Raw genomic sequence first — 25,714 nt, 5'->3', positions numbered from 1 at the left:
CGCGCTGCCCACCCTCCTCCCCGCTCCCGGGATCGGGGGGCCCCGGCTCCGGCGCACGTCCTGCAGCGCCGCCCGAACCTGCGGCCGCTCTCGCAGCTTCGCCCCCCGGGCTGGGGTGGGGACGGCTGCGGGGCGGGTGTGTGTGGGGCTGGGGTAGGGACGGCTGCGGGGCGGGTGTGTGTGGGGCTGGGGTAGGGACAGCTGCGGGGCGGGTGTGTGTGGGGCTGGGGTAGGGACGGCTGCGGGGCGGGTGTGTGCGGGGCAGGGGTAGGGACGGCTGCGGGGCGGGTGTGTGTGGGGCTGGGGTAGGGACGGCTGCGGGGCGGGTGTGTGCGGGGCAGGGGTAGGGATGGCTGCGGGGCGGGTGTGTGTGGGGCTGGGGTAGGGACGGCTGCGGGGCGGGTGTGTGTGGGGCTGGGGTAGGGACGGCTGCGGGGCGGGTGTGTGCGGGGCAGGAACAGGGACGGCTGCGGGGCGGGTGTGTGTGGGGCAGGGGTAGGGACGGCTGCGGGGTGGGTGTGTGCGGGGCAGGAACAGGGACGGCTGCGGGGCGGGTGTGTGTGGGGCAGGGGCAGGGACGGCTGCGGGGCGGGTGTGTGTGGGGCAGGGGTAGGGACGGCTGTGGGGCGGCCGCGTGCGGGGCAGGGGTAGGGACGGCTGCGGGGTGGGTGTGTGCGGGGCAGGAACAGGGACGGCTGCGGGGCGGGTGTGTGTGGGGCAGGGGTAGGGACGGCTGCGGGGCGGGTGTGTGCGGGGCAGGGGTAGGGACGGCTGCGGGGCGGGTGTGTGTGGGGCAGGGGTAGGGACGGCTGCGGGGCGGGTGTGTGCGGGGCAGGGGTAGGGACGGCTGCGGGGCGGGTGTGTGTGGGGCAGGGGTAGGGACGGCTGCGGGGCGGGTGTGTGCGGGGCAGGGGTAGGGACGGCTGCGGGGCGGGTGTGTGTGGGGCAGGGGTAGGGACGGCTGCGGGGCGGGTGTGTGCGGGGCTGGGGTAGGGACGGCTGTGGGGCGGCCGCGTGCGGGGCAGGGGTAGGGACGGCTGCGGGGCGGGTGTGTGTGGGGCAGGGGTAGGGACGGCTGCGGGGCGGGTGTGTGTGGGGCTGGGGTAGGGACGGCTGCGGGGCGGGTGTGTGCGGGGCAGGGGTAGGGACGGCTGCGGGGCGGGTGTGTGTGGGGCAGGGGTAGGGACGGCTGTGGGGCGGCCGCGTGCGGGGCAGGAACAGGGATGGCTGCGGGGCGGGTGTGTGTGGGGCAGGGGTAGGGACGGCTGCGGGGCGGGTGTGTGTGGGGCAGGGGTAGGGACGGCTGTGGGCTGTGGGGCGGCCGCATGCGGGGCTGGGAGCGCTGCCCCTGCAAGCCTCAGCAGCACCGGCAGCACCGGCACCCGCCGGCACAGCAACACGGAGCTGCAACCCCCGGCCACGGCCATGCAATAAACAGCGGGGGAAAAGAAATCGGGAGTTAAAGCCCGAGCGCTCAAACACTTAATGCGATCCCACATCTGTACGCGCCATTTCTATGCAAATCCAACCCAATTCCGCCGCCTTGCTTCCCCTAGAAAAGCACCTTCCTCGCGTCAGCCGGGGGAGGCTGCGGCTGCCCTGGGCTGGAGGAGGCACAGGGGGACGTGGGGGTGACACGGGGGTCCCCAGGGAAGTCCTGGCGCTGCCTCCCCCCGCCCTGGCCCAGCCACGGGGCTGTATTTAGGCGCTACAGACTCTTTTCCAGGTGTGCCGCCGCACCGCGCCGTGCCCGCTCCTTGAGCCGAAGGGAGACGGACAGGCTCCCAGCTCGCGCGGTGCGAGGCAGCAAAGGCAAACCCTCTCCGACTGCCGGCTCTTCCCAAGCCTGGCTTTTTTAAAATGAGCATAAAAATGCAAAAAAGGTACGATTGCCTGGCAAACCCCCGCCGTCAGCTCGCTCCCGCGTACGGCCGAGCTACTCAAGGTTTGCAGCAGCAAAAGAGGGGGGCCCTGGCAGCAAAGAGCCAATGAAGGGGAGAGGTTAAAGCAATTCCTCCCAGCGAAAGTATTGTCATAACAACTATAGGGGGAAAAAAGACAAGGATTACTCCAAGAGGCAAGTTAGGAAATTCAAGCTACTACAGGGCTTTTGAAATGTCATCTGGCTCAGCAGCGAGGCAGGGCTCCACTCGGGAACACCTTGCCTGGAATTAGGCAAAGCGTGGGCAAAAGGGCTGGCGAGGAGCTCGCACGGAGGCGGGGGGGGACGGGGCGCGGGGCACCCCGCAGCCCCGGCTCGGACCCTGCAGCGTCACGGGCAGGGGAAGAGCGCGGAGGGGTCGGGCTGGGCGTCACACGTAGGCCTGCAGCGGGGAAGCGATGTGCTGTGTTGCACTGCCTTGCACCGTGCTGCATTGCACTGCAAAGTTGCGTTGCATCATGTTGCGTTGCATAGCATCGCTTTGCATTGCGTTGCAGAGTGCTGCGCTGCACTGCGAAGCGTAGCTTTGCGCTGCGTTGCACCAGTGTTGCGTTGCATTGCAAAGTGGTGCTTTGTGCTGTATTGCACTGCAGCGTTGCATCGCATAGCATCATGTTGCATTGCATAGCATCGCTTTGCATTGCGTTGCAAAGTGCTGCGTTGCACTGCAAAGTGTCGCTTTGTGCTGCATTGCACCAGTGTTGTGAAATGTTGCGCTGCGGTGTTGCATTGCGTTGCGTTGCATTGCGTTGCATATGTTGCATGGCATCACAGAGTGTTTTGTTGCATTGCATTGCACTGCAAAGTGTTGCTTTGTGCTGCATTTCACTGCAAAGTTGCGTTGCATCATGTTGCATTGCATAGCATCGCTTTGCATTGCGTTGCAAAGTGCTGTGTTGCATTGCAAAGTGTAGCTTTGTGCTGCGTTGCACCAGTGTTGCGTTGCATTGCGCTGCACTGCAGTGTTGCATTGCATTGCAAAGTGTTGTGTTGCACTGCAAAGTGTTGCTTTGTGCTGCGTTGCATCAGTGTTGTGAAATGTTGCGCTGCAGTGTTGCATTGCGTTGCGTTGCGTTGCGTTGCATTGTGTTGCATGGCATCACAGAGTGTTTTGTTGCATTGCATTGCACTGCAAAGTGTTGCTTTGTGCTGCATTGCACTGCAAAGTTGCGTTGCATCATGTTGCATTGCATAGCATCGCTTTGCATTGCGTTGCAAAGTGCTGTGTTGCACTGCAAAGTGTCGCTTTGTGCTGCATTGCACCAGTGTTGTGAAATGTTGCGCTGCGGTGTTGCATTGCGTTGCATTGCATTGCGTTGCATATGTTGCATGGCATCACAGAGTGTTTTGTTGCATTGCACTGCACTGCAAAGTGTCGCTTTGTGCTGCATTGCACTGCAAAGTTGCGTTGCATCATGTTGCATTGCATAGCATCGCTTTGCATTGCGTTGCAAAGTGCTGTGTTGCACTGCGAAGTGTAGCTTTGTGCTGCATTGCACCAGTGTTGTGTTGCATTGCGCTGCACTGCAGTGTTGCATTGCATTGCAAAGTGTTGCGTTGCACTGCAAAGTGTTGTGTTGCGCTGCAAAGTGTCGCTTTGTGCTGCGTTGCATCAGTGTTGTGAAATGTTGCGCTGCAGTGTTGCATTGCGTTGCGTTGCGTTGCGTTGCATTGTGTTGCATGGCATCACAGAGTGTTTTGTTGCATTGCATTGCACTGCAAAGTGTTGCTTTGTGCTGCATTGCACTGCAAAGTGTTGCTTTGTGCTGCATTGCACTGCAAAGTGTTGCCTTGTGCTGCGTTGCATCACAAAGTGTCGCGTTGTGTCGCACTGCACGGCAGCGTTGCATTGCGTTGCACCGTGACGCATCGCATCGCATCGCATCGCCAAGTGTTGCGCTGCGAAGCGTTGCGTCCCCAGGACAGATGCAGCTGAGGCTAGTTGCGGTGACAGAGCTGGCACGTCCCCCGCTAGGTGATGCCAGCACCGCTGCACCTGACAAGTCGCAAACGCAGAACTCCCTTTCCCGGGGCAGGAACAAGCACACTCGCAGCACCCGATGGATTCAGCAGGAAAGGACTCCAACCTGCCGCGTCGCCGCTGCCACCACTTGGGCCGAGCGGGACTGCGGGAGGCCGGGATGTGACAGCCCCGTCCCCACCCTCCCCAGCAGCCCGGCCCCAGCAGCGCCAGCGAACGCCAGGTCCCCCCCCAGGGCCGGTGCCCACGGGGGAGGGCTGGCAGGAGCCGGTCCCACAGACCCACCCAAGGAGACCCACGGCACAGCGTGGCGCGGCACGGCACGCCGGGTCGCGCCGGGGCTCAGCCTCCCGTACTCCTGGCTCCGTGGGGCGCCGAGCCCCGGCCGCAGCATTCGCCCACCTCCCCGGGTGCTCCTGAGATGAAAGGTGCCGTGAAAGCGCCCATGGCACCCTGACCGAGCCGCGGGGCATCGAAACACCCAAACGGGGCTCCCGGAGCCGCCGCCAGCAGCACAACAGCAGCCGGTTCCAGCTGCAAACCAGGAATTAAAACCTTCCCATAATTAGCACCTCGATCCCTCTCCTCCGTGTACCCCAGGCCCCGGGGCAGAGCTGCCCCCTCAGCGTCCCCTCCCCGGCTGCCACCTCGGAGCAGTTAAAGGCAGCGAAGAGGCAGGAGCGCGCACCCGCGGTGCGTCCTGCTTCCCTGCTCCTCACGTCCCAGCAAGAAAAGGGACGCCCCTGCTGTGCCAACCCCTGTTGCCGTCCCAGCACCCGCTGGCAGCAGCTTCGCGCGCCGGCCCTGGGCGCGGAAGGGACAGGCAGGGAGCACGGCGCGATCCCACCTTGCTGGGCAGCTTCCCCCCGCCCGGCGCAGGTCCCCGCTGTAGTTTGCAGCGCCTCGACGGAGCTAACGACACTGGGAAGGCGGTTTGGTGCATGCAGAGGTGCTCCCCTTCCCCCGTGCATGCTCTTGGAGGGACAACGCTCACCTCGGGCATGTTGTTTTCACCAGTGGAGAATCAACTCCTGAGAGTATCCACAGCCCTGGCTCGGGCAACCCCTGCAGCCCCAGCCCCAGCTCAGGCACCTCCTGCACCTCCCGCACCCCCAGCCCTGGCTCAGGCACCTCCTGCTCCCCCAGCCCCCTCCTGGGCACCTCCTGCACCCCCAGCCACATCTCAGGCACCTCCATCACCTCCCGCACCCCCAGCCCTGGCTCAGGCACCTCCTGCACCCCCAGTCCCCTCCTGGGAACCTCCTGCACCCCCAGCCCTGGCTCAGGCACCTCCTGCACCCCCAGCCCCATCCTGGGCACCTCCTGCACCCCCAGTCCTCTCCTAGGCACCTCCTGCACCCCCAGTGCCATCCTGGGCACCTCTTGCACCCCCAGTCCTCTCCTGGGCACCTCCTGCACCCCCAGCCCCAGGTCGGGCACCTCCTGCACCCCCAGCCCGGGGTCAGGCACCTCCTGCAGCTGTACACCCAAACTCGGGGAGCTGCTCAGCCCAGCCCAGCCCCACCTGACCGCTTTCAGCTGCGACAGACCCAGACCCCCAGCCCAGAAGCACGAGGGGACACTGCGAGCAGCAGCGCCCAGCGCTGGGGGCTCTGCTCCGGGCTCCCGCCGAGCTGTGCCGAGCCCGGCTTCGCCCATCTGCCACCCGCAGGGACCTGAAGCTGCAGGGAAAGCGCCCCGGGGCACCCGGCCACAGACCCACCACGGTCCCACGCGGGTGGCCGTGAGCCAGGTCCACCCGGCACCGGGCGCACGCGAGAGCGGCCGCCGCCGGCACCCCGCAGACCTGCAGCTCAGTCACTGTTCCACAGGGGTACGAAAAGCAAAGAGGTCCCTGAGCAGAGAGCGCGACGTGCAGAGCTCCCAGTGCCTGCCAGCACCGCTGAGGGGCCAGGAGGGCAGGGGGTGGCCGGCGCCAGGGTGGGACGTGGGGTGCCCGGCCGATGGTGCGGGGTCCCCGCCTGGCTCCCTCCATCCCTCCCGCACCCATGGGACCCGCAGCGGCCTCTCGCTCCCTCCCAACGCCAGCCAGCATCGATGGCGGCCATCTATCGGTGGGTTTCCAAGGTCAGCTGCAGTCAGTATGAATTAAATCACTCCGCCAGCTCTCCTCCCTGGAGGAGATCCAGCCCCGAGAAGAATGGCACTACAGAGACTCACATGCCTTTGTGCAGCCAACGCGTTCAATGTCACCCACCCCGGCTCCGCCGCCACCAGCCGGGGCTGCACCGGAGCTGCCGGCCCGCGCTCGCCCGTAGCTCAGTGCCCGGCAGCCTGGCGCGGGGCGAGGGGAAAGGCTGGCGAGCCGCATCCCTGTCCCCATCCCCATCCCCACGTGCCCCACGCCTCGCCACCGGCTCTCGTGCGAGGGTGTGCGGGGAGGACACGGCCCCTGGGAGCTGCGGGGCCGTCGGTGCCAAAAACCCGCGCTCACGCTCACGGCAGGAGGAGGATCGGTGCCTGGGGTGCCGAGCACCGCGTCCCCGGCACGTGGTGACGGGTGCAGCGTCCCCAGCGTGTGGTCACCGGCACGTGGTCCCCGGCACACTGTCCCCACCATCACGGTCCCAGCAATGTGGTCCCCCAGCACATGGTGCCGGGCTGCCGCTCGCAGGAGGATGCTTTGGGAGCATCCTCCTGGCCTCAGAGGCGGGGGTGGGGGGCAGCCAGCTCCCCTTCACGGCCCTGACACGCGGCACGAGCTCTTGGGGTGGTAAAAATAGTCCCTGTGAGTTTGTGACGAAGAAGGGCTGGGAGATCCGCAGGCGTTTCAGACAGTAATTATAGCAGAGCAAGTCTGGTCTGCCACCCACCCCTGCCATATGCACCCACCCTGCGCCCACCCGCCGCAGCCAGGCCCCCTCCTCCCTGCTGCGCCCTCTGTCCCCGCGGCAGGGGAGAGTCCCCTCTGAGCCCCCCAGCCTGGCCCCGGGACCCACCGCGGGGTGCTGCCCCGGGGAGGGTGCCGTTAGAGGAATGCTCTGCACCGCAGGACACCGCGGAGAGGCACCGGCGGACTCTCGACGCGCCACGCTCCGGCACGCGGGGTCCCGGAGCAGAGCGGTGACGGCATCTGCTGCAAGTGAAGCGAGAGATGAAACAGAGCAAGCGGGGAAGGACGGGGCTGGAGAGCGGGTCCTACGTGCCTGGACGCCCTGTGAGCCGGCTCAGCCCAGCCTCAGCACCCGTCGGCCGCAGGAGGGGTGCTTTGCTGGGAACAGCAAGCAGGAGCCAGCTCAGTTTGCCTTCAGCTTCACCAAGCTCTTTGTTAACCCCCTCTGCCTCTCCTCATCAGACCCTCCCACCACGGTCCCTCCTAGGAAGGCGTGTAAAGAGCCCGGGATGTGGCACGGGGGATGCTCCAAGCCCCCACGCTGCAGAGCAGCCCCCGCGGAGCCCGCAGAGCCTCAATCCTTGCCGAAAGCGAAGCCTGCGGTGGCCGAGGGGCCCCGCGTTCCCTCCTCCCCACGGGCTCCGGCAGCAGCGGGGCTACCGAGCCCCCCTTGGGTTGCAGCCTTGGGGCAGCTGAGCTCAGCCCAGCCAAGCCGAGCCCAGCCGAGCCGAACGAGCAGCCCCGGGGTAGGACTGACCTTGCTGGGGCAGCTTCTGCCGGAGCCAGGAATAACTCAGGGCTGCAGCCTGGCAATGGAAGTGCCCAGCAGAGACCTTTGAAGAAGTGTTGGAAGGAGGAAAATAGATGCACAGAGAGGAAATGGCCCTGAATTTCTGGTCATTATGCCAGGAACCACCACATTTGCTCTCTTCACCCTCCCCTGCTGTCAGGGAGCCATTTCAGGCCGCTGCAGCGACCGGAGCTGAGCACGCCAGCAGACTTCTCCCCTCCTGCTCATCTGCATCTGCGTGCACTGTTTATTCCAAGCAGAACACAGTCGGGAGAAGATCCCTCCCGAGTTCGGCACTGGGGAGCAGCCAGCTCTCCAGAAGGCTTTGAACAGCAAAATCCTCCCCAACTTCACATGCCGGAAAGCAGCGGTGATGACGCAGCGCGTTCCCGCGAAGCTCGGGAGCCGGCGCTCTGCAAAGCCTCGCAGGCACCGGCACGCTGCTCGGCACAGGGTCCCGGCTCCGGCACGTGGCCAGCATCCCCTCACCATGCACCGTCCCCACCCCTCCCGGCCGCGCCGCCCTGCAGAAAGCGGGACCTTCTTAAAAAACCCCCGGCTGCGCCCCGACCGTCGCCGCGCTAGGCGACTGCTGCCACGCCGCGCCGCGCCGCGCCGCCGGCTCCCCCCGAGTTTGCAGGCTGCCGGTAGCACGCGCTGAAAATTGCCCATCAGCACAAAAATCTGCAAAGGTCTGCAAAAGCCTTCCCTCATCCGGGGAGAGGGATGATGTTCAGCGGGGAAACGTTTCCCCCAGTCAAACCCCGTTTCTCCCAGGTCTGCCGCCGGTGCGGGCACTGGGAACGCTGCTTTGGGTAACCCCAAAAGGAGCATCCTGGGAAGCGCCCCAGTCCTCTGAGCCACGCGCTCTGACCGGACGCACTGGAAAACTGCAGGGAAACCCCCAGCTGCTGCTTTCCAGGTACGCTGGGGGCTCGGGTTCGTACTCGCAGGCTCTCGCGGACGAGAGGTGTTATCAGCTCGCTGTCAGCCCTTCCCTTTGATGAGCCTCCGTCCCTGAGCTGCATCGCTAACAAATCCCCAGGCATTAAAAATAAGCTGAAGCTTTGCAGATAAATGAGCACAGGCGTCAGGAGGCGAGGGCAGGCCACCCGCGCGCCCCCCTGCCCGGGAGCGGGGAAGACGAGGCACGGCCGCGGTTGAGACACACTCCTCCTCGCGTCCCTTGGCACCGGCCACGCGCAGCCCGCCGGTCTCCAGTTATCGACCGCCCCATCGACCCGGGGACAACCGTGCACGGCACCACGGCACGACTGCACCCCCTGCCAATCCAGGGCCTGGCTACGGCACGCACCGGGACACCGCGCACCGCCGGCCCTTGCGCCGCGGCAGCGCCGGGGCTCTCTGCGCCAGCCCCTCTGCCGTGGCGGGAGCGGGGTGCTCGCGCCCGCGGGGCCGGGGTGCGGGGCTGGGGCCGGGGGATCGGGCAGCACCGCTGGGAACACACGTCTCACCGGGGCTGGCTCAACGGGTGGAATTATCCCCGGGGCCAGAGGCATAAAAAATAAAGGACCAGCACGGTGCAGCTTTGGGGGTTCGCCCTGGCCACGCACAAGCCTCCCCTCGCAGCCACATGGTTGATGGGGGGCAGGGGGGTGAGAAAGGGGCACCCCCACCTCTAGCCTGGCATCGGGGGGGGGCCTGCTGCCCTCCCGCCCGGTGCCTGGGGAGGCAATGGGGCTCACCCCAGTGTCACCACCTCTCAGCACCCCCACAGACCTTACTGGGTGCCCACCAAACTCACAGCCCCCAGCAGCAGGACTGGACCCCGAGGAGGGGATGAGTGCGGCGGTGCCAGGGATGGGAGGACTCTGCTGCACCACGGAGCCCTGCATCCGTACGGCTGCAGCCCATCGGGCACCCGTGGGTGCTCGGGCACCCCAGGGAGAGCCGCCCCTCTGCCCACCGTCCCCCCACCGGCTGCAGAGCAGGCTTAAGCAAGGGACTGAATCGCCTCCATGCACAGGGGATATTTTTCCCTGAGTTATCTCGTGCCGTCTCCCTCCATCCGAATGATTAATCCCCCTCAGCTAATTAGAGGAAAGGGCCAAGAGCACCCATTTAGGCTCGATTGAATTGCCTGCACGATGGCATAATTAAAAAAAGCGGCTTAACGGCAATGCATGCCCGGCGCTGAAATCGATGGGCAGCGTCTGTGCGGAGGGAGCCGTCCCTGCCCCGATGTGCCCCGCTCCACCGCGGGAGACAAATCCATACCGGGGCACAGCAGCCAAACGCCGGCGGGCGCTGCAGCGGGGCCGGGGTCGCAGCAGCCGGTTCATCCCGTGCCACCGGGCAAATTCCACCGTCCTGGGTCAGTCCCGCGGCTGCCGGGAGGGTGCAGCTCCCTTGCAGGAGCCACGGCAGCTCTTGCACCGGGCACGTGCCGCGGCAGCGCAGGGAGCCGGCACGGGCACAGCGAAAGCTGGCGGAAGAGTCGAAGAAAACAAATCGGGTCTGTTAAAGGGAGAAGCAAAGCGCCATAAAAATCCCAGCTTCAGAAACTTCACGGTGCTTTGATGGAAGGGCAGGAGAGAAAATATATTATACTCCATCTACCTCCGGGGCGCTGGGAATTCAGATGCGGTTCCCCGCGGGCTGGCCCCCCTCCTAACGTGATAAGTGCTGCACGAACCGAAAGCGAAGGGGCCACCGCGGCCGTGGGGATGTTTGTGCCTCTTCTCCTTTCGGTGCTTTCTCCAGAGGGAGGGGGGACTATTTCTGGAAGCAATCGCGGTTTATTTTTACCGCCGGGGCCCACGGGAAGCTATCGCGCTGCCCCTGCGTTTCTGCGGGACAGGCGGCGCGGGCAGCTCCGTGCCGCGGCGCGGGGAGGCGGCGCATCGGCGGGGGATGCAGCAGGGCTGCAGGGCAGGGAGTGGGGGGCGAGCGGCCGGGAAGGAGGCAGAAAAGGCAGAAAACGGGTGGCGAGAGCAAAGGCGTCTGTCCGCTGCGCCGGGCTGGCAGCGTCCGGCAGCCCAGTGCCCCTGACTGGGTTTCAGGCTCTCCCGGCCATGAACTGGGGTTTGTGCTGGAAGCAGCCGGAGCTGCAAAGCCCTTAGGGATGGTGGGACAGATGGACAGGTGGTGGGACAGGCAGCAGGGTGCCTGGGAGCACCAGGAGGGCTGGCTGCTCCCCCACCCCAGCAAACCTGCCGCCCCCAAGGCTGCTGCCCAGGGCCAGCACACACGGGCATCGGTGAGAGTGGGGCACGACCGTGGGGCGGGAGACCCGGGCTGCTGCCTGCCTGCCTGCTCACCGCAGCCCTGCCGCGCTCACCGTCGGCACCACAGCCACCCCCCGGCCAAGCGGCCTCCGGGTCCCCGAGCCCCTGTTCCCCTCGAATGCCCGCAGACACCCACAAAAGCAGTCGTGACAAAGCCCATCCCACAGCTCCAGGCTCCCACTGCCCACCCGGAGCCAGGGCTGGGCACAGCACCATGCACCAGTGCGGGCTTCCCTGTGGGCCCAGCAACGAGAGGGACATCCCATGGGAGCCACCACTCAGCCAGGAGCGTGATATACTGGGAGAGCAGTATGCAGCAGGAGGATTTATTAATTTCCAATTAATTTAATCCGCCTGGAGCTACTAGGGGCGATGACCCCCAAACCGGAGAGGAGGATCATGGGATCTCATGGATCATGCCAAGAGGGTGCCTTTGAGGTGTCTGACCCCAAACACAGCCCCTGCTGACTTCACAGCACTCCTGCCTGCGCTGATGGCATTGGCACTCCTGCCTGCACCGATGGCATCGGCCCTCCTGCCTGCGCCGGGCACCATCAGCCCTCCTGCCTGCACTGATGGCATCAGCCCTCCTGCCTGCGCCGGGCACCATCAGCCCTCCTGCCTGCACCGATGGCATCGGCCCTCCTGCCTGCGCCGGGCACCATCAGCGCTCCTGCCTGCACCGATGGCATCGGCCCTCCTGCCTGCGCCGGGCACCATCAGCCCTCCTGCCTGCACCGATGGCATCGGCCCTCCTGCCTGCGCCGGGCACCATCAGCGCTCCTGCCTGCACCGATGGCATCAGCCCTCCTGCCTGCGCCGGGCACCATCAGCCCTCCTGCCTGCGCCGGGCACCATCAGCCCTCCTGCCTGCGCCGGGCACCATCAGCCCTCCTGCCTGCGCCGGGCACCATCAGCCCTCCTGCCTGCACCGATGGCATCAGCCCTCCTGCCTGCGCCGGGCACCATCAGCCCTCCTGCCTGCGCCGGGCACCATCAGCCCTCCTGCCTGCACTGATGGCATCAGCCCTCCTGCCTGCACCGATGGCATCAGCCCTCCTGCCTGCGCCGGGCACCATCAGCCCTCCTGCCTGCACTGATGGCATCAGCCCTCCTGCCTGCGCCGGGCACCATCAGCCCTCCTGCCTGCACTGATGGCATCAGCCCTCCTGCCTGCGCCGGGCACCATCAGCCCTCCTGCCTGCGCCGGGCACCATCAGCCCTCCTGCCTGCACTGATGGCATCAGCCCTCCTGCCTGCGCCGGGCACCATCAGCGTTCCTGCCTGCGCCGACGGCATCGGCCCTCCTGCCTGCGCCGGGCACCATCAGCGCTCCTGCCTGCACCGATGGCATCAGCCCTCCTGCCTGCGCCGGGCACCATCAGCCCTCCTGCCTGCACTGACGGCATCAGCCCTCCTGCCTGCGCCGGGCACCATCAGCCCTCCTGCCTGCACTGATGGCATCAGCCCTCCTGCCTGCGCCGGGCACCATCAGCCCTCCTGCCTGCGCCGGGCACCATCAGCCCTCCTGCCTGCACTGATGGCATCAGCCCTCCTGCCTGCGCCGGGCACCATCAGCGTTCCTGCCTGCGCCGACGGCATCGGCCCTCCTGCCTGCGCCGGGCACCATCAGCGCTCCTGCCTGCGCCGACGGCATCGGCCCTCCTGCCTGCGCCGGGCACCATCAGCCCTCCTGCCTGCACCGACGGCATCAGCCCTCCTGCCTGCGCCGGGCACCATCAGCCCTCCTGCCTGCACCGATGGCATCGGCCCTCCTGCCTGCGCCGGGCACCATCAGCCCTCCTGCCTGCACCGATGGCATCGGCCCTCCTGCCTGCGCCAGGCACCATCAGCGCTCCTGCCTGCACTGACGGCATCAGCCCTCCTGCCTGCGCCGGGCACCATCAGCCCTCCTGCCTGCGCCGGGCACCATCAGCCCTCCTGCCTGCACCGGGCACCATCAGCCCTCCTGCCTGCGCCAGGCACCATCAGCGCTCCTGCCTGCACTGATGGCATCAGCCCTCCTGCCTGCGCCGGGCACCATCAGCCCTCCTGCCTGCGCCGGGCACCATCAGCCCTCCTGCCTGCACTGATGGCATCAGCCCTCCTGCCTGCGCCGGGCACCATCAGCGTTCCTGCCTGCGCCGACGGCATCGGCCCTCCTGCCTGCGCCGGGCACCATCAGCGCTCCTGCCTGCGCCGACGGCATCGGCCCTCCTGCCTGCGCCGGGCACCATCAGCCCTCCTGCCTGCACCGACGGCATCAGCCCTCCTGCCTGCGCCGGGCACCATCAGCCCTCCTGCCTGCACCGATGGCATCGGCCCTCCTGCCTGCGCCGGGCACCATCAGCCCTCCTGCCTGCGCCGGGCACCATCAGCGCTCCTGCCTGCGCCGACGGCATCGGCCCTCCTGCCTGCGCCGGGCACCATCAGCCCTCCTGCCTGCACCGACGGCATCAGCCCTCCTGCCTGCGCCGGGCACCATCAGCCCTCCTGCCTGCACCGATGGCATCGGCCCTCCTGCCTGCGCCGGGCACCATCAGCGCTCCTGCCTGCACTGACGGCATCAGCCCTCCTGCCTGCGCCGGGCACCATCAGCCCTCCTGCCTGCGCCGGGCACCATCAGCCCTCCTGCCTGCGCCAGGCACCATCAGCGCTCCTGCCTGCACTGACGGCATCAGCCCTCCTGCCTGCGCCGGGCACCATCAGCCCTCCTGCCTGCGCCGGGCACCATCAGCCCTCCTGCCTGCACCGGGCACCATCAGCCCTCCTGCCTGCGCCGGGCACCATCAGCCCTCCTGCCTGCACCGGGCACCATCAGCCCTCCTGCCTGCGCCAGGCACCATCAGCGCTCCTGCCTGCACTGACGGCATCAGCCCTCCTGCCTGCGCCGGACCGCAGGCTGCCTGCGGCACAGCCGGAGCACGTGCACCGGGAGGTGTCAGGACGAGGACAGGAGGGCAGCTGAGGACAGACGGCTCGCTGCAGCCAGAGGACTTTTTGTCCTTGCTGGCAAAATACGCGTCCCCCCTGCCGTGCCGGGAGCAGAGCAGCCGGGGCTGGGCAGGGGCTGGGCAGGGGCTGGGCAGGGGGTGCCCTCCTGCGGCGCCGGGCACGGGCAGGCAACGGTCCCGGGGTGCCCCAGCTGCCCGGCCCAGGGGAGTCGGGGTTGCCGATACCTCGGGAGCCAGCGCCCCAGCAGCCCCCGCTTTGTCTCTTACACACGCGCGTGCAAAGCCCAGCAGGTCCCTGCCCGAGCACACACCCCCGTGGGCGAGGGACGGCTTGTTGTGACCCCGCTCCGTGTCCCCGGGTGGCAAAGGGACTGTGCTGCCCGCCGGGGGGCAGGGGACAGCGATGGGGTGTGAGTGGCCATCCCCGGCGGGGGGTGACAAGGCTGCCGGGAGCAGGTCCTGCTCCCCGAGGGTGGGTGCCGCTTCCCTTGGGATGGGGTGGGATGGGGTGGGGTGGGACGGGGGTACATCCAGCTCCGTAATTCCTACAGTGCAGCTCCCTCTAGTGTCACACCGACCCTCCAGAGCTGCCACCGCGCACCCACAAGGCAAGGTCACCGCTGTGCAAGGACAGCACCCACGACGAGGGTCCCCAGGGCACAGGGACAGCAGCCACGAGGAGGGCCTCCACGGCGCAGTGCAAGGACAGCACCCATGACAAGGGTCCTTAAGGTGCAGGGACAGCACCCACGACGAGGGTCCCCAAGGTGCAGGGACAGCACCCATGAGGCAAGGTCACTGCTGTGCAAGGACAGCATCCATGACAAGGGTCCCCAAGGTGCAGGGACAGCACCCACGAGGAGGGTCCCCAAGGTGCAGGGACAGCACCCACGAGGAGGGTCCCCACGGCACAGGGACAGCACCCATGAGGCAAGCCTGAAGCCACGTCCCCGCAGGCAGCGGCCACGGCACGGCCAAGCCCGACAGGCACACGGTGCTTGCGGCCGAGGAGGCAGCTGATGAAGCACCGGCAGCAAGACCAAAAACTCATCCTGGCCTAATTATTCCTAATATTCAATTCATCAATCTTGAAGGGGATGATCACGCTCTGCCGGAGCAGCTGCCAGCGGCGATCCCTCCCGGGGCTTGTCACGCCGCTGAGCCATGCCAGCTCTTCCCAGGCAAACGAAAGGCAGCGGGAAGGGAGGAGGCAGCTCCGAGCCGGGCAGGGGAGCCCCGGCCCTGGGGGACAGGCTGGGGTGAGCACTGGGGGTGCACGGGGCAGACCCCAAACCTCGAGTCCCCCGCAATGGGGAGGGTCCCCACATCCACCGCACCTCGGGGACACGCTCGCACGGCCACAGATGCTCAGCGCCCTCAGGCCCACGCAGGAGAGGGGCGGAGAAGGGGCCCAGAGGGTGCTTGGTGGTGGGGCAGCAGCTCAAGGGGCCACCGCAGCCCACGGGCGCTTGCGCCGCGGACGCCAGGAGCGAGGCCGGAGCAGTCGGCACCGGTCTGACTGCTGGACCCGCCCGGGGATCCGGGAGATCCCCATCTGCCGAGGACCCGGGAGATCAGCCGAACCCGGGGCTCTGCAGGAAGGGACACCCTTCGGAGGACGGCTGGGCTCCCCGGATCGGGCTGGGCTCTGCAGGGCTCCCCCCGGGCGGGCAGGCAGGGCTCCCCCGCGGCACCCCTGCAAACACGCAGGGAGCTGGAGCCGCGCCGACGCCGCGGGCAGTGCTGCGCATCGGTCCCAGCCCACCCCGTTTGATCTCCCCGCGAGCAGACAGCTCTCAGAAGTCGCTAGCTCCCCGCCGGGGTGGGCTTTAAAAGTATATTAAAAAAGGGGGTGGGAAAAGAGGGATTTTGCCGCAAAGATTGATGCTGACAGCGAGCCGCGAGAAGGCAAGGGCGAGCCACCCCGTGCAAGGCTGTCATTTCAAATCAGAACGCGCCACCAACCTCGAGGGACTGTTTTGATCATTAACGGAAAGGATTTTTTCATCGCTTTCCTCAATCAAATTAATCTGAAGTGAAAAACGTGGAGCTGACAAAGGAAATATTTATAAAGCAAACGAGGCAACATGAAAGGCAAGCGGGCGCCCAGCTCCCAAGGTTACCGAAACGACGAAGGCAGGAGCCCCAGCAGCGCGCCGCAAGGTTATGGGGAGCTTTAAGTGTGGAGGCTGGCGGCATTCGCAGCCAAACGGCTTCTTGCTTCTATTTCTGGGGGTCACTGGCTCCCGACCAGACACTCCGGGCACGGGGACGGCGGCAGCTGGCTGCCGTCCCGCTCCCCTCCTCCTGCTGCTGACGGCCGTCCAGCGGCAGCAGAGCAGCGAGGGTGCGCCGCCGCCCGCTCCTGCCGGTCCCTCCGGACGGGATCATCCTGCTGCCCACACCTCTGGGCGCCTGGAGCATGGTGCCTCATGCCGCAGCACCGTGCTGGGGGTCCTGGGAGGAAGGCAGGACCCTCACCCTCCCCGCCGGCACCGCTTGGATGTGGTTGTGGGGACACGGGGGATGCAGAGAGCGGCCGCCAGCCTCGGGGGTGGCTGGAGGCTGGGGCCGCCCCGCGTGGGGCCGGCTCCCCCAGCGCCTCGGGGCTGGGCACGGGGGTCACGGGGCCGGTGCAGGCAGCACCACGAGCACCAGGGGCTCCGGCAGTGCCACAGCCCTTCCCGCAGTGGGGATCCGGTGACCGGAGCCGGGGCTTCGGCCAGCCGTGCCTCGGCTCCTGCCTGCGAGCATGCAAGGGTGAACATGAATGGGTTTGGGGAGGAAAAGGGTGGTTTCCAGCAACAGCCAAGCATGGCAGGGTGGGAGACAGCAAACCCCACTCCACTGCACTGCAGAGCAACAGTGGCTGGAGGAAAACCGGTGCCAGTAACCCCCGGGGTGGCCGGCAGCTCTCAGACTGGGACCCTGCCATGGTGCAGCCTGGCCAGGACCCTCCTGGAAACAACTGGGTTTCCATTTCAGAGAGCGGAGCTCTTTTCACAAGTCCCAGCAACATCCTCGCAGCTGCTTTTGACTACACAAAGTGACAGGCTTCCCATTAGAAAAGTCTCGCAAGCTGCTATTTTTTTCCTTTTCTTTTTTTCTTTTTTTTTTTTTTAAATATATAAACAGGGCTCTGAAATGGAAAGATGCAATTAGGCATGGAAATAGTCCTCAATGAGCAGCAGCGAGCAGCCTCGCTATGAGGGAAATTGATTTTATTTGACCATTTTATGAGCATTTGAAAATTGCATCCTGAGCATGTGCTTCAGTAGTTAAGTGCACATTATATTCTTCATTCCCCTGAATTGCTCTAAACCAGCCTAGAAAAATATGCCGGGGAAACAAAGGGAAATATAAAGCGACGCAGGTACACAGCACTCCTGGGAAATGGGCGCAGCTGAAAGCAACCCCTCGGAGGGCCCAGGTCAAAGGGTGCTCCAGCTTCGGGTGCACCCCACAACGCCGCCTCCCAGCCCCTCCTTAGCACCCACCCGCACCGGGGACAAGCGGGGACCTCGCCACCAGCCCCGTCCCCTCCATACCTTCTTCCCGATGAGCTTCTTGCGCAGGAACTCCCGGGCCTCGAACATGTAGGGAATGTCGTAGAGGGGCCTCAGCTTCCTGTTCTTGTCCTGCAGCGGGGGCAGAGGGGGGGCACAGGTCAGGGGAGCGCCCCAAAACCCCCCAGTGATGAGCATCCCTATGGGCAGGCAGCCTGCTTCCCGCTCCGGAGTGGACACCCCAAAGCTAGCGCACCCAGCACCCCTCGCCCGCTCCCATGGGTGCCCTCCCACTCCTGCACCCCAGGGTGGGCTCCCCGAGCATCGCCGCAGCCCCGGCTCTGCCGAAACCCTGAGGGGAGCCCCCGGCAGACACGCACACCCTCCCACGGGGCTGTGCCAGCAGTCACCTCACAGCGCCAGGCCGAGCATCTCCTCCGAGGTTAAGTGGCAGCTCTATAAGGGGAAGGGGTGGAGGGGAATTTGGGGTGGGGGGAGATGGCCAGGGTCCCTCCAACAAGCCGCCCGCCCCCACCGAGCACCCCAGCCCCTCTCGCCAGCCCCCCAGCCCCACTCACACCGTGCCAGGCAGCTCAGTGCTGGGGATCTCTGTCTCATCTCCCCAAAACATTGCGCACAGCACCCTCTCCCCACGCACCCGCTGCCTGCCCTGCCCGCGGGAGGGGAAAATAAAGCTCAAGAAGCTCTGTAATTAAGAGAGCTGTGCAAGCCAGGTACGCGGCCTCTGCTCACGCAGGCTCCTGCACAGAAGTTGCTCATTATAGACACGCTCGTTATCAGCCAGTGATTAACGGCACTTGCAGGACGAGATGCCCAGGAAAGGGAACCAGAGGACATCTGGCTGCTCGCTGCCCGTCAGCTGCTCGGGGTCTGTCGCAGTGATAAAACCCCTTCAAAGGCTGAGCAAAAAGGGGATTTTTCCAGTGGAAATGGCAGTGAGGATTTGGGGATGACGCGGGGCCGGGGAAGGGCTCGAGCTGCACCGCACCGCACGGTGCGGCTGCGCCCGCATGAGCTTTGCGGCGGGTTTCGTGGAGGAGGATTGGCAGCAGCGAGCCCGGTGAGCTAGATAAGATCATATATAAGACGTGTAAGATAATCCATATATGAGACGGGGTGCTGCTCACCCTCCCCGGGCCACCCTCCGCCCCTGCGAGCCCCCAGCGCCCCGCGGCACGCCGATGGGCTCCGTGGCACGGCACGGCAGTGCATCGCCCGACGGCACGGGAAGGGGCTCACATGCCAGCCAGAAGAGAGCCAGGGTGGGGACTGCGCTGCCAGCGAGGCTGGCAATCCCCCCCCCGAGGAGTGCCAGCGGTAGGAACAGCGTCCCCCAACCCCTGGCTTTGCTCTTGGGGTCCCTCCCCGAGAGCGGCCGAAGCAGGTGCCTTGCGGGAGCACGGGGCAGCGCGCAGCAGCGTCCCTGGTCACCCTCCCTGTGACGAGGCTTTGGGGACCGAGCAATCCCCGGGCCAGAGACGGTGGTTTCGGAGCCACCAACCCCAAGGGGCTTGTCCCCCTCCACCACCACCCCCGGACACGGCACGCGGTGTGGGGGCAGGGTGAACGTGGCTTTGAAAGCTGCCGCGGCTCGGCACCGTCCCCAGAGGGTGCGGCGCGGCTTCCCCCGGCACACCCTGCTCCCTCGCTGGGCTTCGGGAACACTTTGCGGTTGGATGCGCCCACACCGTTACGGACACGGCACCTTCGGGCCCTGCCAGCATGCGAGGGGAGGGAGGGAGAAGCCAACCCAGCCCTGGGAGCATCGCAGCCCACGCCGGTGGAGGACAGCCCTTGGCACACGGCTCTGCTCGCCGGCGTGGTGCTGTGGGGCACGGCGCCCTGCATGCCCCGCCGAGCCGGGGAGGAATACACCGAAAAGAGGGAGATAAGGCAAAAGCAGCAGGAAATGAAGGCGAGGAATCAGATCGGAGAGGGAGCGAGCGAACAAAGACACGCCGGCACTTGTGCTCCATGTTCTCCTGTAATGAATGAGGCTTTGATAGCGTTTATTATGTCCTCGACGCCGTTCCCAGGCTGCTCCTTGGAGCCGTTCCCTCCTCCACCCGCAACGCCGCTTGCCCAGCGCCGGCGATGGGAGCGGGCCAGATCCCGCGAGGGCATCCCCACCCGCGGCAGCGAGCCGGTGCTGCCCCCAGCGCCAAAACCATCGCCGGAGGAGGCGCCTGCTCCCTGCAGTGGCCAAAAACCCCTTTGCAGGCAGGGCGAGAGCAAGTCCTGAGCCTGGCAGGGTGCGGGACTGGCAGAGATGGCATTTCTTCTGGAAAAGTGCTTTTACGCCCACCAGGCATCACCCTGCTATCACTCGTGGCACAGAAAAGCTTCCTGGCACCTAATGAGGTGGGCTTGACGAGGCCGGCGCGGGACACGGTGCCAGCTAGCCGGCCCCGAAGCCAGTTTTCTGGCATGGAGAGAGCTTTTTCCTCGCCCCATATAAAATAAAGCTGCGGCTGAGTGCATGGGGACCGCGCAGCTGGCGGGTGGCCCGAGGGATGCCCCAGCAAAGGGCTCGGCGAACGTGCTGCCGCCCTGGGAAACGCCGGCGCTGCTGCTGGCCCCGTCTCAGCCCCGCAGCCAGGCCCGGCTGCGCCGCGGGACGACGCGTTATTCACGCCGCTCCCCTCTCCGGTGAGGTGCGTGGGGACGGAGGTGGCTCTGTTATTTAGCTGGTGCCAGAAAAACTCCTGGCCCCGCGCCACGGCTGGAGTCAAGCCGTGTGATTAAACCCTGTAGCGCCGGGAGCGGGGTCTGAGCGGGGCTGCCGGCGGGGGGGCTGCCTGCTCCTCCTGGGGCATCCCCCCATGGACCCCCGGGGCATCCCCGCAGCAGCACGCATGACCCCCTCCCCGTCCCCTCGCGGCAGGGCCCCGGCAGCGCGGAGCCGGAGGAGCAGGGATGACTAACTCCTCATTTCACAGTCCAGTGCTGCAAAGCGGTGCCGTACAGCCACGGCCGTTGCTTCGCTTAAAAATCACCGTGTGAAGACGGAGAAATAAGCCAAGGGGCTGAGACACAGGGTGGGCTCAGCCCTCCGACACCGCGCGTACCGATGCTCCCCGCTTTGTCACCTCCTGCCCCCCTGCCTGCACCCCAAAGCAGAGAGCAGGCTGGGCCACCCACCGGCCTCCCCCTCCGCCCCTTCCCAAACACAGCCGAAGCCCAACACCAGCTCCTCTTCCTGACTGCCAACCCCTGCTCCCTGCGGGGCCAGGACAGCCCCCGAAAGCCCAGGAGAGCCCCCAAAATAAACGCTTGCACTCGAACACTGCCTTTCCCCTGCAGCCGATCCTGGGATTGCTGCTTCTGAGCAGCTCTGCGATGCAAGGACGCCCCGCAGCCGGCTGCTGCCTGCACCCGGCTGCCTGCTCTGCCTGCCGGGCTCCCGGAGCATCCCCTGGCCCCAGGTCCGGGGGCTGGCTCGCAGCCCCGGATCCCGCAGCCGGGAGCACGCTGGGCTTTCCTCCGCTCGCCTTCGCAGCACAGCCACGGTGGGATCTGATGGGACCTGGGCCACGAGTCTCTCCCAACCTCGACAAGGTCACGGTGAAGCTTCAAGATAAATAACGCTGCTCAGGCTCCTGTCTGCTGCTTTGCAGGGGCAAAGCCCTGTGCAAACACTAATTAATCCTCACTAACAAACTCCAAATTTATTGCTTATTTAAGTGTCTATCTGGCACAGGCTGTTAAGTCCCTAGTCCCGTCCTGCACAGCGCTGGAGCACGGGAAGGGGGATGGCGGGAGCAAGCGGCAAAGCCCTGGGCGGCCCCGGCATCACCCAGCCCACGGTGCAGTGCCGGCAGGCTCAAGTGCCAGCAGCGATCACATCGGTGGAGAAGTGACCCGAGAGCAGCTCGGCAGCCTCGGCACGAGGAGGGTCCGGGAGCTGCTCCCCAAGATGCCCCACCTTCGCTTTCAAAGCTCCCACGGGATGCACCCTCCATCCCAGCCAGCACGGCGCTGGCAAGGTGCAGCCGGGGGTCCCGGCACGGCGCTGGCGTGGGGCTGGTGCTCTGGGCAGGCTCCTCTGCCGCCGCTTAGCCAGGGATTTACCCGGTTTGTGTAAAACCCTGCGGCTGCATTAATGAGAAGAGGGGAAATGCCTGCCCTGGAAGCAGCACTCAAGCGCTTAAAAGCCTCTTCTCCGAGCGCAGCGGCAGCGGCCCCGACATCGCACAAAAGCAAATGTTTGCCTTAAAAAAAACCAACGCAGCCACCTCAGAGCATCTCCCAGGTCTGCAGCCACGTGGGACCACCCCAAAAAGGGGCCCAGGGGCACAGGCGCCCCAGCGATGGCACCGTCCCCGCCACCGGAGCAGCCGCCCTCCCCGTGCCGTGCCATCACGCGGGCCCCGGAGGAGCCGGAGAGGCGGGGGCCGAGTCCTCACCGAGGCCGCGTCGTCGTCGTGATGCTGATGAAAAATGCAAACCCTTCTGCAATTCCCAGCACAAGTAAAATGCAATGGGCTGTGCCAGGAGTCAGAAAATAGAAACATGTAAGTGTCCAATACATATCGCCCTTAACCACTGCCCTGTCAGCCACCATTAAATACCGTTTTGCTGGCCTGTAAAAATGGTATTTCGTATCGGAGGGGAAGTGGCCCGGCAGATCACTCTGGGAAGCCATTCAAGAGCTTGGACACACGTTTGAGGTTTTGCAAATAAACATTAAAAATCAATATAACGGTAAGGTTGTTAACTAAATTCTACGACCGTCAAACACCCAGCGATTACAGGCACATAGAAAGATATTGCTTTTTTTAAACTGCTTTTCAAGCCGAGAGCTCGAACCGCAGCAGCATCCCTCTAAGCCGTCTTTCCCATGGCCTTCCCGGACACAGCATTTCACGGTGCACGGAGAAGCGACGTCCTCGGCCGCGCCCTGCCGCGGGAGCGGGACGGGCGAGAGGGATGGCATCGCTCCGCGGGAGCTGCGGGTGCTGCAGCGCCAGCCCCGGCTTTCCCCGGCTGCCGGGGAGAGCCATCAGCCACTCAAAAAATAATTAAAAAAAAAAAAAAAGCAGCGTGTTACCCTCATTCAATTAAAGGTGTGCGACGGGGAAGTCATTTATTAGCAAGAAAGTCAATGTGTGGAGCTTCATCTTCGGAGAGTTGCCGGAGGAGGGGAAGGGTGAACTGCTCGCCCTCCCTCCTGGGACGCGGAGACGGGGATTTCAATCCAGAGATCGATGGGAACGTCCTGCTTCCTCGCGGGCTGCCCACAGATACGTGCCGGGGAGCCCGGGGAAAGAAGCCAGCTTTTTGTTTAAAATGAAAAGCGGAGCATCTCGGAAGAGGGTGCTGCTCCCGGGGCCGGCGCTGGCTGCGCTCCCCGGCAAAGGGCGGTGAGTGCCGGCGCCGGCAGCCCCAACCTCCCTCCTCCTTAAATAACCCCTGTGTGGCTTTAAATACCTAACAGGCTGAGTGAATTACAGCTCTCCTGTCAAATTAACATCATTATGTCGTACCGCAGCCAATTAAGGTCTATTTTCAGGAAAGCAGCAGCCCATATCTGCCGTGAAGGCTGCGTGGGGGGGGTGTTAAACACCGGGTCCCCTCAGTTCCCCACTGCCCAGGGGTCCCGCTCCACCCCCTGGCCCCCTTCCCAGGGGCAGAAGATGGGGATGACGATGGATGTGGGCACATTCAGGGCAGCTGGAAATGCTCCGAGACCCTAGCTGGCGAAACGCAGCCCGGTGTGCCGGCAGCACCTCCCGACACCCCATCGGTCCCAGGGCGCTCGCCGGCTCGCAGAGCAGGGGAGGTCGGCCCAACCCGCCAGGGACGAGCGGGGGGTCCCAGCTCCCCGAGCGCAGGATTTTGGGGTTTCTCCCAAGAATCCTGGTGTGGGATGCTGTGGGTGCCTGCGCTCACAGGGGACCCCAAAAGAGCCGAGGGGCCGGGACCTGCAGCCCAGCGGTGCCGCAGGACTGCAGGTGGGGAGAGCTCTCCCCTTCCCTGCCAGCGCTATTAGGGAAGCTTATTATTTGTAAAGCCATTAGCATAGCAAATCAACTCGAAGCGACGTGCGAGACTAAGCCGAGGTGGAGATTACCAGCTGCCACCGAACACAGCGCCAGCAGCGTGCCCGGCATCCCTGGGGCACGGCGGCCGTGGGGCTGCTCGGGGACGCAGCAGCCCCACAGGGACCCCGGAGTGGGGGGAACCTGCCCCTTTCCGAGGCTGAGCGGGGGAAGGATCCGACCTGGAGCGAGCGGGACTCCCTCCCGCAGGCAGGGGAATCCTCGGGGCGGCAGCGGGGGCGAGCTGGGCTGCGTGGCAAACGCCGGGAGTCAGCTCCCGCTGCCCCCCTGCGCGGCGAGGGGGAAGGCGAAGGAGGGAAGGGGAGACGGTTCGTTAGCAGTGTCGCGCCCGCGGTTCCCAGCCCTCCCACCCCGGCGCATCCTCGGCTGAACCCGGCACGCTCGGCTCGCCAGGGGATGTGCCGAGTGGGAAATCCATCACAGAGGCCGGTGAGGCGGTGACAGCAAACACGGTGGCTCGCTCCGTGCTGGTGTAACAAGCAGACCCGGCGCAGGGCTCCAAGAGCAGCCTGCAGCTGGCGAGCAGAAGCGTGCTGCTGCCGAGCGTTTGGGGACAGGCTTTTCCATATCAAAGCCTCCGTAGCGCATCGAAGCCCTGCTCTGTGAAAAATGGCAAGGCACGCATCTGGTTTAACGGCACGCACGTGGGCGATGATCTTACAAACAGCATCAGCTCGCTCACGGGCCTGTCCCAGGAGCCGGGCAGCGCTTCTGCAAGGAAAAGGATGACACCGGGAGCAGAAACAGCTACAGGAAAGCAACAGCCCTGAGGATGACAGGCACGTGCTGCAGCGAGGAAACAAGGACGAGGGGCTCCCACCGCACCAGGGAATTAAGCAGCGCCTCTGCTCGGGCAGCCCCGTCTCACGCAAGCAGGTGCCAATGCCTGGATGCAAAGCGTGAAGTGTGCATTCAGCTTCTCCAGCGCTCTGCCTGCTCTGCCGCTTGCCTGCTCTCCTGCAGAAGTGCTCTCCGCTCCCTCATTGCCTGCAGAGCACCTCTCTGGCAGCAGGCACTTGATACCAAGGCACTGCGCGCACCTGAACCACTTGAGTGATAAATGCCGGCTGGCCACGGCAGAGCTGGAGAGCATTTTTAAATGGCAATAAGGGAGAAAGTGCGTGCCCAGAGAGCTCGCCGGAGTGACCGAGTGCTGGCTGAAAGGGGAGGGCTGCCCTGCCCTGCCCTGCCCTGCCTTGCCCTGCTGCCAGCGAGCCCGCGGGCAACCCCAGGGGGTCGCCGGCCCCTCCTGGTTGCACCCCCAGCCGCAGCAGTCAGTCTGCGGGGATCAGTCGCAGCCTGGTCTCAGGCAGGGGCCGCGCAGGAGCAGAGTCGTTTGCGGCAGCGGCCGAGGGCTGACGAGTTTGAGGGGCACAGGCAGGTCTGGCAGCCCCCTGGCAGCCCCCTGGTAGCCCCCCGCCAGGCTGGGAGAGCTGCTCTTTTCCAGCTGTGCTTAGGGAGGGCACAGGGAAGATCAGAGCATCTCAGCGGCCACCGCTTCAGCTAACGAGACCGGCCAGAGTTACAGCCCTAAGAGGATTAACACGAGCTCTCTGATACTCACACAGAAGGATGCCTCCGAACTAATGGGGGTCAGGAAGAAGCTCCCCCTGGAAGCCCATTATCCTGCGGCTGCTGCTACAGGACGGCTCCCACCTCCTTCTGTATCACCCGCCTGCAGTGAGAGCAGGCAGCTTCAAAAGCCCCGGCTGGTCGCTCCCCCCACCCGAGCTCAGCAATACGGGTGCTCACCCCGGTGCCAGCCCAGGTCACCCTGCACCCACCCGAGTCGTCCTTTTGGGCCAGCTCGGCCCAAGGCAGCGCTGCCCGGGGGTGCCACGGGGATGGCACGGGCACCCACGGGGATGTTAATGCACACTGCCGGCGGAGAGCACGGTGAGGCAGGAGGGCAGCAGCGCCGGTGCGGTGCTGCCGGCACCAACTGTGCTGGAGCTGTGGGAAGATGCCCCAAGGAGCGAGCGCGGCGGCTGCACTGACCCCGTCCCGGCACCCCAGGGGTAGAAGGCTTTCCCCAAAGTCCTGCACAGCCCCTGGGTGGTATCAGAGCATCTCAGGCCCAGGAATTACTCAAACATCATTAGCAGAGTCCAATTAAAGACAGAAAAACAAACTCCTCCTGAGCTGAGCATCCATACCCAAACAAGAAAGAGAGGCCCCCATTTTAATCACTTTCATTATCAAAACAGGCTCCCCGCTGGAGCCTTGTAATTGGAAGTCGACCATTTTAATGCGATTTGCATTTTATCAAAGCGTATTGAGAGGCTCACAGGAACGCTTCCCTCGGGTCCCCGGCCCCGGCCCCGCGACCCAGGGCGGGGGGAGCCCGAGGTGCCCC

The 25,714-nt window shown here is 65.2% G+C and overlaps 1 protein-coding gene across 1 annotated transcript in view; it reads right to left on the bottom strand.

The window, feature by feature from the left end:
* Positions 1 to 25,714, bottom strand: part of SND1 (staphylococcal nuclease and tudor domain containing 1) — a 148,529-nt gene that overhangs the window by 82,496 nt on the left and 40,319 nt on the right. Inside the window, exon 11 of the mRNA XM_064441520.1 lies at positions 17,318 to 17,407. Within this exon, the coding sequence (XP_064297590.1) occupies positions 17,318 to 17,407 (90 nt within the window). The remainder of the gene's footprint in view (positions 1 to 17,317; positions 17,408 to 25,714) is intronic.

This window comes from Phalacrocorax carbo, chromosome 1, assembly GCF_963921805.1.
Source record: "Phalacrocorax carbo chromosome 1, bPhaCar2.1, whole genome shotgun sequence".
Lineage (NCBI taxonomy): Eukaryota > Metazoa > Chordata > Aves > Suliformes > Phalacrocoracidae > Phalacrocorax > Phalacrocorax carbo.
The sequence above is the reverse complement of the archived record's forward strand: the minus strand, read 5'-3'. Positions and strand labels throughout refer to the sequence as shown.